At 36.4% G+C, this 16,082-nt stretch overlaps 2 protein-coding genes across 7 annotated transcripts; both read left to right on the top strand.

Moving 5' to 3' along the window:
* The first annotated feature begins 1,265 nt into the window (after positions 1-1,265).
* Positions 1,266-7,473, top strand: SBI1 (Leucine carboxyl methyltransferase). Of its 6 annotated transcripts, none has more exons than XR_015215102.1 (14): positions 1,266-1,421; positions 1,854-1,942; positions 2,025-2,146; positions 2,244-2,291; positions 2,461-2,542; positions 3,080-3,182; positions 3,535-3,655; positions 3,764-3,811; positions 4,462-4,545; positions 5,048-5,112; positions 6,029-6,160; positions 6,825-6,863; positions 6,952-6,990; positions 7,247-7,370. XR_015215102.1 is itself a non-coding variant. In XM_086595771.1 (14 exons), the coding sequence occupies exons 1-14, from the start codon at positions 1,354-1,356 to the stop codon at positions 7,292-7,294; spliced, it is 1,008 nt and encodes a 335-aa protein (XP_086451897.1). In that variant the 5' UTR covers positions 1,266-1,353; the 3' UTR covers positions 7,295-7,473. The 6 variants fall into 6 exon arrangements, 4 of the variants coding, with proteins under 4 accessions (XP_086451897.1, XP_086451898.1, XP_086451895.1 ...); XR_015215103.1 differs by having other exon boundaries at positions 6,815-6,863; XM_086595771.1 differs by having other exon boundaries at positions 6,029-6,080; positions 7,247-7,473.
* Positions 7,474-10,151: 2,678 nt separating this feature from the next.
* LOC147512766 (nitrate regulatory gene2 protein-like) lies at positions 10,152-15,107 on the top strand. Its single transcript, XM_086595768.1, has 4 exons — positions 10,152-11,603; positions 11,681-11,865; positions 12,900-13,123; positions 13,959-15,107. The coding sequence occupies exons 1-4, from the start codon at positions 10,580-10,582 to the stop codon at positions 14,764-14,766; spliced, it is 2,241 nt and encodes a 746-aa protein (XP_086451894.1). The 5' UTR covers positions 10,152-10,579; the 3' UTR covers positions 14,767-15,107.
* Positions 15,108-16,082: the final 975 nt, after the last annotated feature.

Raw genomic sequence — 16,082 nt, 5'->3', positions numbered from 1 at the left:
GATTTTCTATATTGAGAAAACTTTTTCTTTCAATCCATTCTCCTATTAATCTAATTTGTAGATTCGGTTGGAAGGCTCATGAAAACAGGAAGGAAAACAATATCCCCATTGACGGCTGTTGACAAAATCTAATTTTTCAATAAACATTTTCAATTCACTATAATATTTCAAGATTTTTTTTTTCCTGGCTTCATTTAATCGTATATAACTTAGTACAATGTTTGATGTTGTTTCACTGGCAATATATATAATAAAATTGTTAATTTTTTAACGCAATTGGTATGCAATCCTAATTCCTAACACAATTTCTATATGCAACACATAAGTGGAACACATTGTTGATGCGTGACGATGCCACGGCGGGTAGTTTGTTTGGGCTTTAATCCCAGATGCCAGGCCCATATCATATTTGCTGCCTAATGCAAAACCCACGTTAATTCATCGAAAGAAAACACACAAGTTGAAAACCATTCCAATAAACCAACGTTGTTGTTTTTTTTTTTGTTTTGTTTTGTTTTTTTTTTTTTTTGTTTTGTTTTTTTGTTTTTTTGCCTTTACAAAATTATCATTTATCATTTATTTTGAGTGCAAAACTATTAAAGAGAGACAAATGTGTCTACGAAGGCTCAAAGCCCAACCGGTCAGTTTGTATAATTTTAACCACTCATAACAAATCTGTAAGCTCTACCTCATTTTTTTCACTTTCAATTCTTAAACAAACGTCAGACCTCAACAAAAAACCAAAAACAAATTCGTAAACGACATGCGACGTAGCTTGTTGCACGCTTGTCCTAGTTATTTGTAAAACTCGTTATCATTATTAATAAAATTTTCACTTTAAAAAAAAAAAAAAAAAAAAAAAAAAAAAACAGGATAATTTTTTACTTTTAATGTCAATCTTTTATAGTTTTCTCCACATGATAGTATGATTATATAGACTTACAATATTATAGGAAGTTAACAACTTGTTAAATTGTTGTAAACTTGTAGACTAGATAATGTAGATGCATATAGACATAGTAGAATCAATTAATGGATTAAGTGCTTAAGTAGTTAACTTTGTCAGTCAATATTAAATTTTTAGTAGTCAACGAATAAATACATAATTTTGTCGATATTTATTGTTTAGATTTTATAACAAAAAAAATTTGCGTACTTTTATTTTTTTTGGGGTGAGGGAGGGAGTGCACATAAGTGGAACACACATTATTGATGCGTGAAGATGCATTGCGGGTAGTTTGTTTGGGCTTTAATCCCAGATACCAGGCCCATATCATATTTTCAACCCAATGCCAAACCCCACGTTAATCATCGAAACAAAACACAAGTTGTTCAAGGGAGAGAAAAAAAAGGATGACCGATTCACGCAGCAATACAGCAGCAGTTCAAGCCACCAATGACGATGCTTCCGCTAGCAAGCTGTACGCACTCTATTTTTTTTATTTGACATTTCTCCAATTTCTCATTCTCGATTCTACGAGAATTTTTATGACAGCGTTTCATTTGCTTTTCTTTGGAAGTTTTATTTTCCCAGAATGTATCCTAATTTTTGGCCTAATTCTTCTTCTGATGATCGATTCAACCTCTACCTTGTCAATTGATAGTGATAGAACGAAATCCGGATAAATGCCAAGACCTATTACGGGTATAAAGATACAAATTGAAACAAACAGTTCTCGTGGTCCAGAATCCAAAAAATTTAAATTTGGATCATAAAATTGCTTGTATCCATAGAACATCTGACGTAACATAGATAATGAATAAATAGGAGTTAATATCATTCCAATTGCTGTTACAAAAGTAATTAGTATTTTTGGCTATCACTAATCAAACCTTTTGTAACCAATTTTCAGGTCATGTGTGAAAAAGGGGTACATGAAAGATGACTACATCCATTTATTTGTAAGAAGGCCTGTGAGAAGATCCCCCATAATTAACCGAGGTATATGTCAAACCATATATTTAAAATTTTCACACAACATATTTTTCTAAATTGACGTGGTTGTGCAAATGGCTTTTTGAAGGGTATTACGCTCGTTGGGCTGCTTTGCGGAAGATGCTGCTTCAATTTCTCAAATGTGAAAGCCAAAGAAAACAGATATTGTCTCTTGGAGCTGGTTTCGATACTACCTTCTTTCAGTTGCAGGTTTGTCAACTCCCCTGATGAGCATATATGTCGATTTGGGCTAGACCATATCTTATTTTCAGTTCATTTTATGTGTAGTTATGTTTTTTTGTTACAGGATGAAGGATTTGCGCCTCATTTATATGTGGAACTGGATTTTAAAGAGGTGTGGTATTTGAACTATTCATAAGTATCTTGTTCGTTTAGTAATCAGTGTACTAGGACTACTAGCTCATTTTTGCTGCATGTCGGAGTGCAATTTGGTAGTTTTATGTTATCGAGAGATAGGTCACATAGCAGTGTATGTGTTTAGGCTTGTCATTTTTGTTTGGCAGGTGACTAGCAGGAAGACAGCTCTTATAGAAACCTGCAGCCAGTTAAGAGACAAACTTGGATCTACAACATCTATTTCAAGAGGTAGGTGTCTATCTCTGGCAATCATCTTCAGAACACTAAATTTTCATCTTCAATTATGGTATTTCTGCGGCACTCTTTTTCTTAACAGTTAGTGACTTGATGAATTTGCAACAATATGTTCCTGTCCATCCATATTATCTGAACCCTACAAACAGGAGTGTTTTAGATCTCGTGTAGTACAGTCAGAAAAGGGAACTATTTTTTTGCTGTCTGATATTATAACTGTAAATTTAATCTAATTGAGATTAAATGTAGGAAAACAACATTTGTGTGCTCGCAATGTGACTTTGTTTTCAGACTCCCCCTTTTCCCTATTCATGTGCATTTGCATATGTTTCTGAACTCTACCTTGATACTAATAGGGCTGCATCTGCTTCTCATATCATGCTATAACTAGAGAACCTATATCACATCATAGTTCTAATTGAAAATATAATCAAGGTATTCATTTCTTAACTGTCTTATAGTGACTTGATAATTAATCCTATTGAGTTATACTATTCTTCATGCACTGAATGTTGAGGTATAATTGTACAGAGAAAGGTGAGGTACTCAGTGATCATTACAAGCTTCTTCCGGTTGATTTGCGTGAAATACCAAAGTTAGATGATGTCATAAATCTAGCTCAGTTGGATCGAAGGTGTGTTATGGAATTATTTTTGTTTCACATATTCAACTCCAAGTCTCTGTAAAATGTTGCATGAGAACCTTGATTTAATATGTAAATGATCACGAAACCAAGGTAACTAAGAATCTATCCTCTTGGTTGTCAGTGTCTCACTATCTATAGTAATGTAGAGGTTTACGCAAGTGAAGTTTCTTTTTTCGATCTGTACTATGCGGTTTGGTAGAAACATTTTTGACTAAATTGAAAAGAACGATTTCCTGTCAAACGAATATGAGTTTGTTGGGATAAATATATTCTTGGCCTGGGATTGTCTAAGTAAACATTAAGGGAATAACTGAGAAAGCTGGGTTTGTTTTGTCATCAGCTTGCCGACATTCATAATTGCAGAATGCGTTCTAATATACTTGGATCCAGATTCAACTCGCAATATAGTTAGCTGGGCTTCAAGAGCATTTTCCACTGCAATATTTTTCATTTATGAGCAGGTTCATCCTGATATTCTCTATTCAACATTCTTTTCTTCCTACAGAATGCTTTACTAGTAGTGATGCTATTTTGCAACCTATTGTTCATATTTTCGTTCTGCCTAACAGATTCACCCAGATGATGCTTTTGGCCAGCAAATGATGATGAACTTAGAGGTAGTAGGATTTGATCTAATTTCATTTCTTTTTTCATTTTTCATTTTATTTTGAAGGTGTGTGATTTATCATTTTATTTCTAAGAGATGGAAGCTTCATATAACCATGGCTATTATTCCAAGTTCTAACAGCCCTGTGTATCACTACATTACACTTCAATGATCAAAATTTAAGGCACCTTGAAACATTAACTCTCCAACTCTAAAAGATTAACCAAAACATAAGTGAATAAATAGGAAATTACCAGTTGGATTGCGAGCTTACTTATGGACTTCACATAAAACTCTCTGAGCCCTGGTACCCAGTTCCATTGAGATTTGACAAGACCCAGTTGAATTCTTCACCTGGGTTATGCTAAACAGGGACCTTTTGAGTGCCACCATGTGGTTTCATAGATGAGTTTCAAGCAGCTGTAGGGGTTGCTATGGGTGGTCACCATTCAGGGAGAAATATTTAGGTCTGTTTCACATAATGGCTCAACTTCTGTGGAGGGTCCTGATGGCCAGCCTTTGTACAGGATCTGTGTTTGATAATTTTTACTTGTTTCTGCATAAGCTAATTTACATTGTGAAGCATCCGTCAAAACCTGCCATCTAGCTACCTCTATTATCACTAATTATGTTTCGTAATTTCAAGAATATAATTGGCAGAGTCGAGGATGTGGGCTTCTAGCCATATACGCTACTCCAACATTACAAGCTAAAGAAAAACTCTTTCTTGATCAGGGCTGGCAGGTATTTCGTATATCTGATTTGTCTTTTTCGGTGATCAAATTTTCCACAATATAATTACGTAAAGAGATGTGCAACCTCATGTAGTATGAAGAGGGGGAAAGCAGAGAATTTCTCTCTTCGCAAGAAAAAATAAAATAAAAAATGGAGGTTATTTTGTCAAGACAGAAATAGGGTATTTCCTCTATGCTTTTGTTGCAGAATTAATAAATTATACAGAAATGATGTTTGGTGCGTTTGTATAAGTCTGCTCATTGGACCTCCTACTTGCCAAAGTAGATAGTTTATTTTCCTGCTTTACCTGACAGATAATATTATTGTATGGACTTGTGACTTTTTTTTTGTGGCGTCTTTGTTTCCACTTCCTTTCTGTTGGAGCTGCTCTACAATTGAAGCTTTACCTTTGAATTTGTGACCGTAGTTGTTATTTCTGTTTTCTTGCTATGTTATCTTCTCAGAATTTTACAATTCATTGTTCTCATTTTTCAAGCTATTCTTTTCTCAGAAGGCGGTTGCTTGGGACATGTCGAGGGTTTATAGCAATTTTCTAGATCCACAAGAAAGACGCAGGTAAATTGATTCTTCATATCTGAGACTTAGTGGAAATACCTTTTTTAGCTGAGTGTATGGATGTTTACAAGAGAACATGAAAGATTTGACATTCAAGATAATAATCATATTTTTAAAAACAGATAAAATGATTTATCTTGATTAAGTCATGAAGATAGACTTATGGGGAATATAGATAGGCACATACAAAAGCATTACAACTATTTATGGAGCTGATCAGCTGACCTCTTAAGAACTCCAAAACAAGGAAAAAGAAAAGAATACTAAATATATATATATATATATATATATATATAGGACGAAGGAGATTTCCAGTTTGCCCATCAAAGAAAGTAACAAAGAAAAAATCCAGTAGTTAAATAACAGTTTATCATTTGGTCATTCTTTGAGATTTCCGACAACGGGACTTAGACATTTGGATGTGAATGGAACAAAAGGAAAAGAATAGCAAGAGAGTGCCTAGCATCCTAAACTATTGATCAACTGCTAGTGAAAGCTATTCTACTTGCATAAGTGAGTCAACTCAGCATGATTCCTGAAACCATAGTTAATGAGTATGCCATGTCAGGGATATTGAATCAGTACATAATAAAAAAATCTCTTATTTTCTTATCAAGCAAAAAAAGATTCTATAAACGTTCAGGAAAGCTAGTCCTAACGATAAAGGATCTAATGCATCCCTTCCTTGATGGTGGATGTTCAAAGAGAAACATAATGCTCGTGCTATGGGTTGTGGTGTACTCTTCACTTTGCTGCCTCGCCGGTTTACAGAGAAACCCGGAGATTTCTTCTTCTTCTCCATTTTATGAATTGTTACTGCCCCCCTTCTTTTGCTTCTTCTTCTATTTGGTTCTATTTGAAACTATCATTTGAGAGATACCCAACTGTAATCCTTTTTCTGTCTTAATTTAATTAGGATTGAACGGCTGGAACTGTTTGACGAGTTTGAGGAATGGAACATGATGCAGGCAAGTTTGCAGAAATTATTGTTATCATTGTTACCAGAATTGCTTGGCTCTTTTGACTTACAAATATAACTAGTCAAAAGGTTTGTAGTAAACAGACAATAAGTTAAAGTTTTGAGTATTACTGTTATTACTACTGGAGTAGGTCATCTAATCCACGTAGAGCTTTCTTACATGAAGCTACTGATTAAATTACTTGATCATTATCCCCCTAATTGCGACTCCACAAGGAGAAAGTTGGGCGTCATTTGTGAATGATATTGTGCAAACGGTTATATGCATGTTTATATGATCTTTTGATAACAAAAGGAAAGTGGAACAGCTCGTATATATTTGTACGAATTGACATAGTTATTAGTTCCATTTGGCCAGATGGACCAACGCCTGTGTCCAAGCCTACCCAAGTTTTTGTTGGTCAAAATATATCAACTCAGAGTCTCAGACCAACCAGTACTATCCCAAACACAGAAAGATTGGTCGAACCTCTGTGCATCTTGCAACTGTAATATGAGGTTGGTTTAAAGTTTGTCCGTACACCATTAACTGCAGAGATAAGTAAGTTATAGATAAATGAACTTTAAATCCTACTTGTTTATGACAATTGGCTTGGTTTTGGTGCATTATGTGAACTCTGTGAGTAGATAGTTTGATAATTCTTTTTTGAGATTATAATTATTCCAAAGCCTTATATTAAGCATACTAGAGTTGATTCTAACAGAAGCCTTTCTGCCAAAAAGTGCTTTTCAGGATCACTACTGCGTTGCCTTTGCTGTCAACGACAACATGGTACGAGAAGTACTCCTTTGTCATATAAACCCTTCAGTTCTCTTTCTTTATATGCACTGCTCAATGACCACCTTTCATTTTGCTTCAGGGCTTATTTCAAAACTTTGGATTCCGGAATACGGTTGCAGTAAGTTCACCCTGAAAGATAAAAGGATTGTAACTTCATAAGAATTGTCTAGGTAATCCTTATTCTAGTGATGAATGAGCAAGTTAGAATTCTTGTGATGAATGATTATGTACCTAAAAAGGTATGCGTGTATATGTAGTACAGTAATTAGGACTCAGCTGTTTCCAAAGCCTTAATACACTTTATGTTCCTTGAATGCTTGCTGAGACAGGACTTGTTGAATGACATCTCACACGAATCCTTATGTTACCCTCAGGTTATTATTTTGTCTGCACGTCAGATTGGCTTACGGGCTCTTTGTTAGGCAAGTGAACAACTTTTTTGGGTTTCTTTGTGGGATTTAAAAACCAGAAAGGAGAATCTGTTTTCTCTTTCCCATTTCTCGTTTCTTATACTTCTTTAGCATTTACTTCGATTTATGTAGTTGTATGATATGATGCCATTGTTGGCGAAGATGTCTGATATATTAAATACTTTCCGTCACTTCATGCATGTCGAAAACTTGAAATATTTTTTGATCATGTCAAGAATGCACCAAAAGAGATGAAACAACCGCAAGTGTCCATAATTTTGTAAAGAAGCTTGCATGACTGAATGTTGATGCATGTTTGACTAGAATTGAACTTTGAACTGATTCCTGTTGTCTCATTATTCAGTCTGGTGGAATCGTTTGTCCATGTTTTCCGAATTCTACAGAATTGAACTTTGAACTGATTCCTGTTGTCTCATTATTTGCTACTAAAAAAAATTGTTAAAAATCGTTCTGTCCATGTGAATTTTCCAGTTCGAACAATTTTTAAAAATGGTTTGGTTAGTTGGTTAGCTTTTTAAATAGTATATTAATTTTCAACATTTCAATTTTAATATGCTGGACCATAAATTTAATTTAAATAAAGGATTTCGTAAAATAATGATTGGTGCGTTGTCTATTTATCTGGATTTTCAACATTTATTTTGAAGCATAGTAAAATTTTAACTTGCAAAGATATTTAAATATCACAATATGTTTGGAGATACTAGATACGAATGGCACGATATTTTGTATATTAACTATTTTATTTAATATTTGCTATTATATTTCAAATAAATATAAATAATATACAATTTTAATTTTAAAATTTACCGTCTTTGTTTAATTTCGTGGTGGAATTTTGTGGTTTGCTATTTATATATGCAAATGTACGAATAGAACTTCACCACCGTCTTTGTTTAATTTCGTGGTGGAATTTTGTTTGCATATATGCATGTGCACCACTTGCATTTGCATGTCCACTTGCTCACCTACACTAATGATACCTCGCACCAAACTTGGCTCTATACGAAAAATGGCATTGAGGCAGCAAATTGGCGCTGGGGATTGCTGAACATTCTGGCATACCTACCTAGCGAGCTTTTAAGCATTGGCACATGCAAATCGCATTAGCAGTTTAAAGTTAAATCACAGAATGTTCAAAGACGTTTGTGGTTCACAAATCACAATGCAACAAGAAAATCGTTTAGATATTAAGTGTCTAAAGCATTAACTGGCAACAAAATCCAGTGGAAAAACTGAAATCAATAATGTGTGTTTGATTTCACAAGGAAGTTTTTTCATTCGAAACCTACATTTGGGAGTATGATGTCGTAAAATATATGCTTGCATGGGAGGTTTTATCCATCCTCTAACAAATTTTAATGGGGTACACTCTTGAGGAAAATGGGGAACTTTTACAAAGACTGCAATATGGGCCTTAACGCCCAAATCGGTTGCCTTGACGCCCGATCAGAAGCAAGCCCCGAACATCTCCAGTGCAAACTCTATTGAATCAATATCTTCAATGATACTGATCTGAACATCGTGTAAATATCTTTCCAACACAAATCACCTCGTTCGTAAATTTAAAGTTCCAAGTTGTAACTTGTAAATCGTAACTCGTAAGTAATAGATACTAGAACGAGCTTGAAATTGTGAATACATGCAAGGATATAGATCCAAACTAAATAAGTTGAAAAAAAAAGGGATAATTGTATGCATTTCGTATATATATTTTAGTGTACCCACTTACCCCACGTTTGTTCATTTGATTTGATTATCGTCCATAGTCAGGCACTCAGGCAGCAGATCCTTCATCATTAATTATTGTACCTTGGTTGTTATTTAACGCCGGTTTTGTCCTATTTGCTCCCTTTTTAGGCAGTACACTGTACACCGACATGTAATCTGCCAACCTTCACTTTGATGTACTATATGCCACAGAGGGTGTTTAGTAATTTTTATAGCTAATTATCTTGGATTAAATTAGATGTTTAAAGCTAATAAAGAAAAGTTATGTAAGTTGGTGGGTGGGGCTCGGATCCCTTAAATGTGGATCAGACAGTGATGCTGATGTATGTATGAACAAGTAAAGTAGCTTTTTACATCCGTCAAGACTTTCTGTCTAATTTAACAGCACAAGTCCAAAGTTTAAAGTCCGAACCCGGATAGAAAAGCCTGGAGAAAAGAGAAACAATTTAAAGGTAGAAAACAAAATGCACATGCATGGTTGGGCCCAGCCCAGCTTGGCTTTGAAAGGGAAAGGCTCAATTTTTTACTTTGAGAGAGTTTGAGGAACATCCAAAAAAGCCTTTCACCATTTTCTAATTCCCCTTTCACTCCAACCAAATCCTTTTCTCACTTTATTTTTTACCGAAAGCAACTTAACTTACGCGCCAAAGTCGTTGTTTTCTCCTACTCCTGTAGTCCTGTATTATAGAGGTATGGCAAGTTGCCTACGGGCTACGACAACATTTGTTTTTTTTTTGCATTGTTAAGGTGATTTGGTCCCACTTTATTAAAGAATTGAATGATGTCCTTCTTTGATAAGGTCATGCAACATGATGAATGCCACCCTTGCCATATGGTGTGATTAGGTGGTATTGTTTGGTGGTCAAAGTGACACATCTGTATTTGCTACACACATCTTGTTTCTCAAAATAAAGGGTGGTTTCAGATGAGCTTACAGGATTTTTAGTATCATAAATTGATCCCTGGTTTCAACTTTCAAGTTAAGCCAACTGTCTATGGGTTCAGGGTACTAGTTTGGCATCAATTGATTGTACACTTCGAGCAGGTGTTTGAAAGAACTGTCCTTCTCGAGTTCTTGACTAGTAACTACTAAAGTACTAAGTCACTTTCGTATAAAATGATGGTGATTAATTGAAAATTCATCGCTACTCGGCCAAACTTTACAACCCAATTACTATATTGTTTGTTTGATAAAAATGGCATAAGCTTTTGTTGGAGTCTTTAACATCGGACTATAGGAATAAGCCAGAGGATATGTTCGAAGTTCAAGTGGAGTAGAAAAGGTAACAAAACTCAAAAATAAAAAAATAAATCGATTGGACATCAAAACCAAAGAAATAAAAGAGAGGGGCACTAGCAGTAGAGTGTAGACTCTTATTACACATTTACACTCCAACATTTTCTTCAAAGAGAGAGATGATAACAATCTAAAAATAGCACAGCAACATGTCTGATATCTATGGTGCTGGTGCCTGCTAGTAGATGTCCTCGTTCCTTTTTCTCCCTCCTCTTTAACCGCAAAATTCGGGCGCCATCACTAGTCCAATGGGTTGCACAGCCTCAAAACTAGAAAACGAAGACACTGTCCGCCGCTGCAAAGAACGCCGCCGTCTAATAAAAGAAGCCGTATACGCCCGTCACCATCTAGCCGCAGCTCACTCAGACTACCTACGTTCACTCCGCTTAACCGGCTCAGCTCTCCTAAACTTCTCATCCGGTGAATCTTTATCAATCTCAGACCACACTCCACCTGTACTTTTACACACCACCACTAGTAGTTCAAAACCATCTTCATTCCGTACCACTTCTTCATTCCATGAAGTTGAGACAAGATCAAATTTTTCATCATCTCTAAAGCCACCGCCAGCTCCACCTTCTTTTTTCTCATCACCCACTGTTCATTCTTCTAAACTCCCTCACATTCTTTCACAATCTAGTCTTTCTTCAACTCCACCACCTCAAAAGTTCAAGCACCATTCAAAACTGTCTACTACTTATGATACTACACCTTCACAATCTTCTTCGGCTTGGAACTGGGAAAATTTCTACCCACCTTCACCACCAGATTCTGAATTCTTCCAACGACCCAATAAGAATGAAACTCATCATTCAAAACAAGCCCATCATCATTTGGACGAAGAACAACGAGAAGAAGTACATTGTAGTGAATGGGATGATCATTATAGTAGTACTACTTCATCAGATACTGAAGAAACAGGGAATGATGATGAGGATGAGGATGGGGATAGAGAGTCGAGGTCGGAGATGGGTTCAAGATTGAATTTTGGGTCGTCTGTGAATAATAATAATAATAATGAGAGAGAGTCGAAAGTGAATTTTGGGATGAAGTCTGAGAAGTTTGATGAAGCTGGGTCATCTGTTAGTTGGAATGCTGGGAGTGAAGTGACTGATAATGATATGAAGATGGTTGTAAGGCATAGAGATCTAGCTGAAATTGCTGCTGCTATTAAAGAATATTTTGATAAAGCTGCTTCTGCTGGTGAATCTGTTTCCGATTTACTTGAAACGGGGCGTGCTCAGCTTGATCGAAGTTTTCGACAGTTAAAGAGTAAGATAATTTTTGTTTAAATTTTTAATTAGTCCAAATTTTTAGTTAATTTTTATTTGTTATTTTGGTTTGGGCAGAAACTGTTTATCATTCAAGTAGTGTGTTAAGTAATTTGAGTTCAAGTTGGACATCAAAGCCACCATTGGCAATTAAGTATCGGCTCGACGCAGCGTCCATTGATGAATCGGGAGGGTTAAAGAGTCACTGTTCAACACTGGAAAGGCTTTTAGCTTGGGAGAAGAAGCTTTATGAGGAAGTGAAGGTAATTAATTATTATTATTATTTTTATTATGACTTATCTTTTTGGTGTTTTGCCCACTTTTTACTTCTTTGTGAGACCAAATTCTTGTTCATGTTGGAGAAAGGGACAAGAATAATAATAGTGAGTAACAAGCCCCATTACAACTAGCGTTGGATGACAGCCAATGCCGTTTGAAATGACAGCAATAACCTTTTCGGTTAGGCCTGAATTTATCGATTAGACCCTCCAAGAGGGTATTTGGTATTTGGATGCCTGAAGAGTAGGTGTTGTCTATAAAGGCTACTTTAGAGGGTTTTTTTTACACAAGAATCTCAATTTGTCTGTTAATTGTTTTTTTTACAATGTAGTAAAATCTAAATCTGTTTCATTTATCTATGGCTCAACGCTCAAGTAGTAAAATCACCCTTTTGTAATCAAGAAAATTAGGAATTCAATGGACTCTGTAGTGTGTGAACATCCAGTATCTACAAGAATTTATATATGTGTTGGTTGGACAACGGTCTAGTACATTTTTGGTTGATTTGAGCTTCTCAACCAAATGTTGGACTGCATTTTTCTTTCTCAAAGCCGTTTTGTTTGAGGAATCGGGGGTTAGATTATGTATCCAATCAGGTTCAGCTATTAACCTGGCATAACTAGTCAATAGTGATTTAGGAGACAAGTGAAAGCATTTACAGCTCAAATATGTGTTTTTCAGGCTGACCAATGGTGCCCTCTACAAAGTCTAAATTAATATTTCCGAAGATCAACAATCAGTTTGTTTTAACATTTTAGAGGTCAAGTTTGGTGACCACTTGATCTACTGCAATGAAACATAGTGCTGGTCTGTTAATTCATGAAAGTGATTGTTGTCATGTGATTATATATATGTCTCCACAAGATTTACCCTTTTTGAGCTGCAATGTATATGTACTGCTTAAGAAAATTTCATGGAGCAAAAGAACCTATGATTAGAACTGGAATTTTTGTATAAATTTTGTGTGATGAAACTATTGGGTTTAAGTTTAACTAATGTACCCTGGTTATTTTGTTAGGCTCGGGAGGGGGTCAACATTGAGCATGAGAAGAAGTTGTCTTCGCTACAGAGTCAAGAATACAAGGGAGAGAATGACCTAAAGTTGGACAAGACAAAGACATCACTAAAAAGATTACAGTCACTGATTGTGGTGACATCACAGGCTGTCTCCACTACCTCCTCTGCAATAATCCATGTTAGAGATACCGAACTGGCGCCACAGCTTGTGGAGCTCTGTCATGTGTGAGTAAATTCGCTACAGTTGTGCTTATAGTTCTTTTGTTTCAGCTCTATCATCGACTTTGTGGCAATAGATGCATTACATGAAAGTGAAGTGTCCTAGATGCAGTGTATGTTATTCTGAAGGGTATCTTAATATCGTCATAATTTAGTTTAAATTTAATAGGATGGGCAGTTTATAGACCGGGAAAGAACATTGAATGTGGTGTCTGTCTATGTGCTCAGTGTGTGGGTGGGTGGGGGGTACTAAGTTATTAAGATACCGGATTTTATATATTTTATTTCATCGTGTTCGGACACTCTAGAAGGTAGGATCCATTGTATTATCACCTGCCAGAAAGTTCTGCAAGGCACATTTTGAGCTGCCCAAACCAAGTAAAAAATGAATACCTGATATCGGTATAGGTTTTTAACGAGGTTGCTACTGGTCTGAAACTAGATTAAGTTTTGAACTTCTAGGATTTATGAGCATCTACTAGATGGGACATGGCAACTAAAAGAAGAAACAGAAGAAAAAAAAAAGAAAAGAAAAGTAAAGCAAAGAAAACAACCGTGTGACCAATGAAGTTTACTCGATTATCATTTCCTAGCTGGTGCCCAACAGGTTGGTTTGGCTGTTGAGCATCCGTAAAAGGGATTTCATGCCAACTATAGGATGTATCCTTGGGCACTAGTGCAGGAGCGCACCAAAAGTGTGTCAATATTAGCATTGGTCCTGCGTCAATTGTGTGATCCTACAAAAAAGATAAGAAAATATGTACACGATACTAGAAAAAGCTAAAGCATGTTATGCTTTTTTATAGGTTTTTGCTGATGCTTCCAAAATTAATTAATGCAGGTTCATGTACATGTGGAGATCAATGAACCAATTCCACGAGGTTCAGAATCACATTGTACAACAAGTTCGAGGCCTTGTGAACCAAGCCTCTAAAGGAGAATCGACATCTGAACTCCACAGGCAGGCAACTAGTCACCTTGAGTCGTCAATTTCTGCTTGGCACTCCAGCTTCTGCCGATTGATAAAATTCCAACGTGACTATGTCTGTTCTCTGCATGGGTGGCTCAAACTCACTCTCCTACATGTTAGCAAGGATGACATGATTGGTTCCAAGGACCCAGCAGTTGCTGTTCAAGCCTCCTCGGACCTCTATGCTTTTTTGGATGAGTGGAAGCAAGCCCTGGATCGATGCCCTGATACTGTTGCATCAGAGGCCATCAAGAGCTTTGTCAATGTCATCCATGTCATCTCTGTAAAGCAAACAGAGGAGCTCAAGATAAAAAAGAAGGCCGAAAACGTCTCAAAAGAGCTTGAAAAGAAGGCATCAGCACTTCGAAACCTTGAGAAAAAGTTTTATCAGTCATATTCAACGGTTGGTCTAGGGATACCTGATGGTGGTTCCGGTCCTGGGCAATTAATTGATTCCCGCGACCCACTTGCAGAGAAGAAGCTTGAGCTTGGAGGATGCCAGAGAAGAGTGGAGGATGAAATGTCGAGGCATGCCAAGGCAGTTGAGGTGACAAGAGCAATGACACTGAATAACATACAGACAGGTTTGCCTGGTGTATTCCAGGCCATGACTGGCTTCTCAGGTTTGTTCACAGAAGCTCTGGAGGGGGTATGCACTCGTTCTTACTCTATTAAATAAATAAATTGAATTACGGTATCTTCCTTTTTTATTTTCTGGTAAACTAGATTTAGACTGGGCTGGGATTTTTGGTGGGGCCTATTTTGTTGTTATAATTACCATTTTTTTTTCTTTTACCTTTTTGTTCTTATGTGTTGTACAACAAATTTTGGCTTTCTTTTTTTAGTCTTCTTTTGGGAGGACGGTTTGGTGGGAGAATGAGTGGGGAAGGAAGGTGAGTGGATGGAAATGTATATGTACAGGAGGTTGGTGTATCAGAGGGTGGGTATTCGTCACGTGAATAAATAGTTGGTTTTCCCCATGTAATATAAATAGTAATTCTTAATGTTATTTTTTAAGTCTTTTTGGTGTTGTTTACAAGTCTACAAGAAGGTTTTTTTGGGTTTATGGTCGCAAGGTGCAACAAATACCTGTTTTCTAGCGATGGCAACAGAAAGAATGTTACTGAGCAATCTCGGTGGACCAACTGACTCAGCACTCAGGAGTCAGAAGTTGCTCGAAAGGCATGGCTTAAAATCTAGAATGCAAGATAACGCCAGCCCTTTTAATTATTGGAGCATAGTTCCAGTGAGGAATGAAACCGCATCTGCAATGAAAAATGTTTGTCACATGACATTTTGCTAGAGATGGCACTTTTTCTGATTTTAGTTTACCTCCAGAGCTAATTGTATCGATCGAGACATCAACATTTAAGCCATGTGCACATTTTCCTTGTCCCAATTGGTACGCTTTAGAATACTCCACATATTAAGTGAAAGCAATGCTGGATTCCATACGAACTCCAAGCTCCATCTGCCTGCGCCTGGTAAATAAATGGCCTCACTCTTAGTTCTAGTGACATTTGTTGTGTTTTATTTCTCACAAAGTCGCTATAAGCGTTCATCGTTTCACGTCATCAAAGTGGGAAGACCATGGAAGGAATGTCAAAAGTGCAATAATTCTCTTCATTAAGAACTGAAGATATTGCCGTTGTTAAAAAGATCACCCTGCTTTGTAGGTGATGCCTTCTGACCATTCATCACTACTTTGTGCTTACTTAAAACTATCATTTTGGACTACGCTACAGCAATCATAAACTTAATTTTCATGCAATCAGAAGTTCAGAACTACATCTAGCAGAAAAATTACTAGTCCCTCTGTTCTCTGTGACGGCCTTCATCAAATGAGCCTCTCATAAAGATTTTGTATTGATGCAAAAACTGATGACACTTGAGATAGATGCCCAGTCATTGTTTCCACTTTACCAGGTTGTGTCATGATTCATGAGAACTCTATTGCTTTTGGTCAATTATCAAAAGCAACAAAAGAAAAGGATA

The sequence above is a fragment of the Coptis chinensis genome, chromosome 3 (genome assembly GCF_015680905.1).
Source record: "Coptis chinensis isolate HL-2020 chromosome 3, ASM1568090v1, whole genome shotgun sequence".
Taxonomy (NCBI): Eukaryota; Viridiplantae; Streptophyta; class Magnoliopsida; order Ranunculales; family Ranunculaceae; genus Coptis; species Coptis chinensis.
This window is presented reverse-complemented; position numbering and strand designations above follow the sequence as displayed.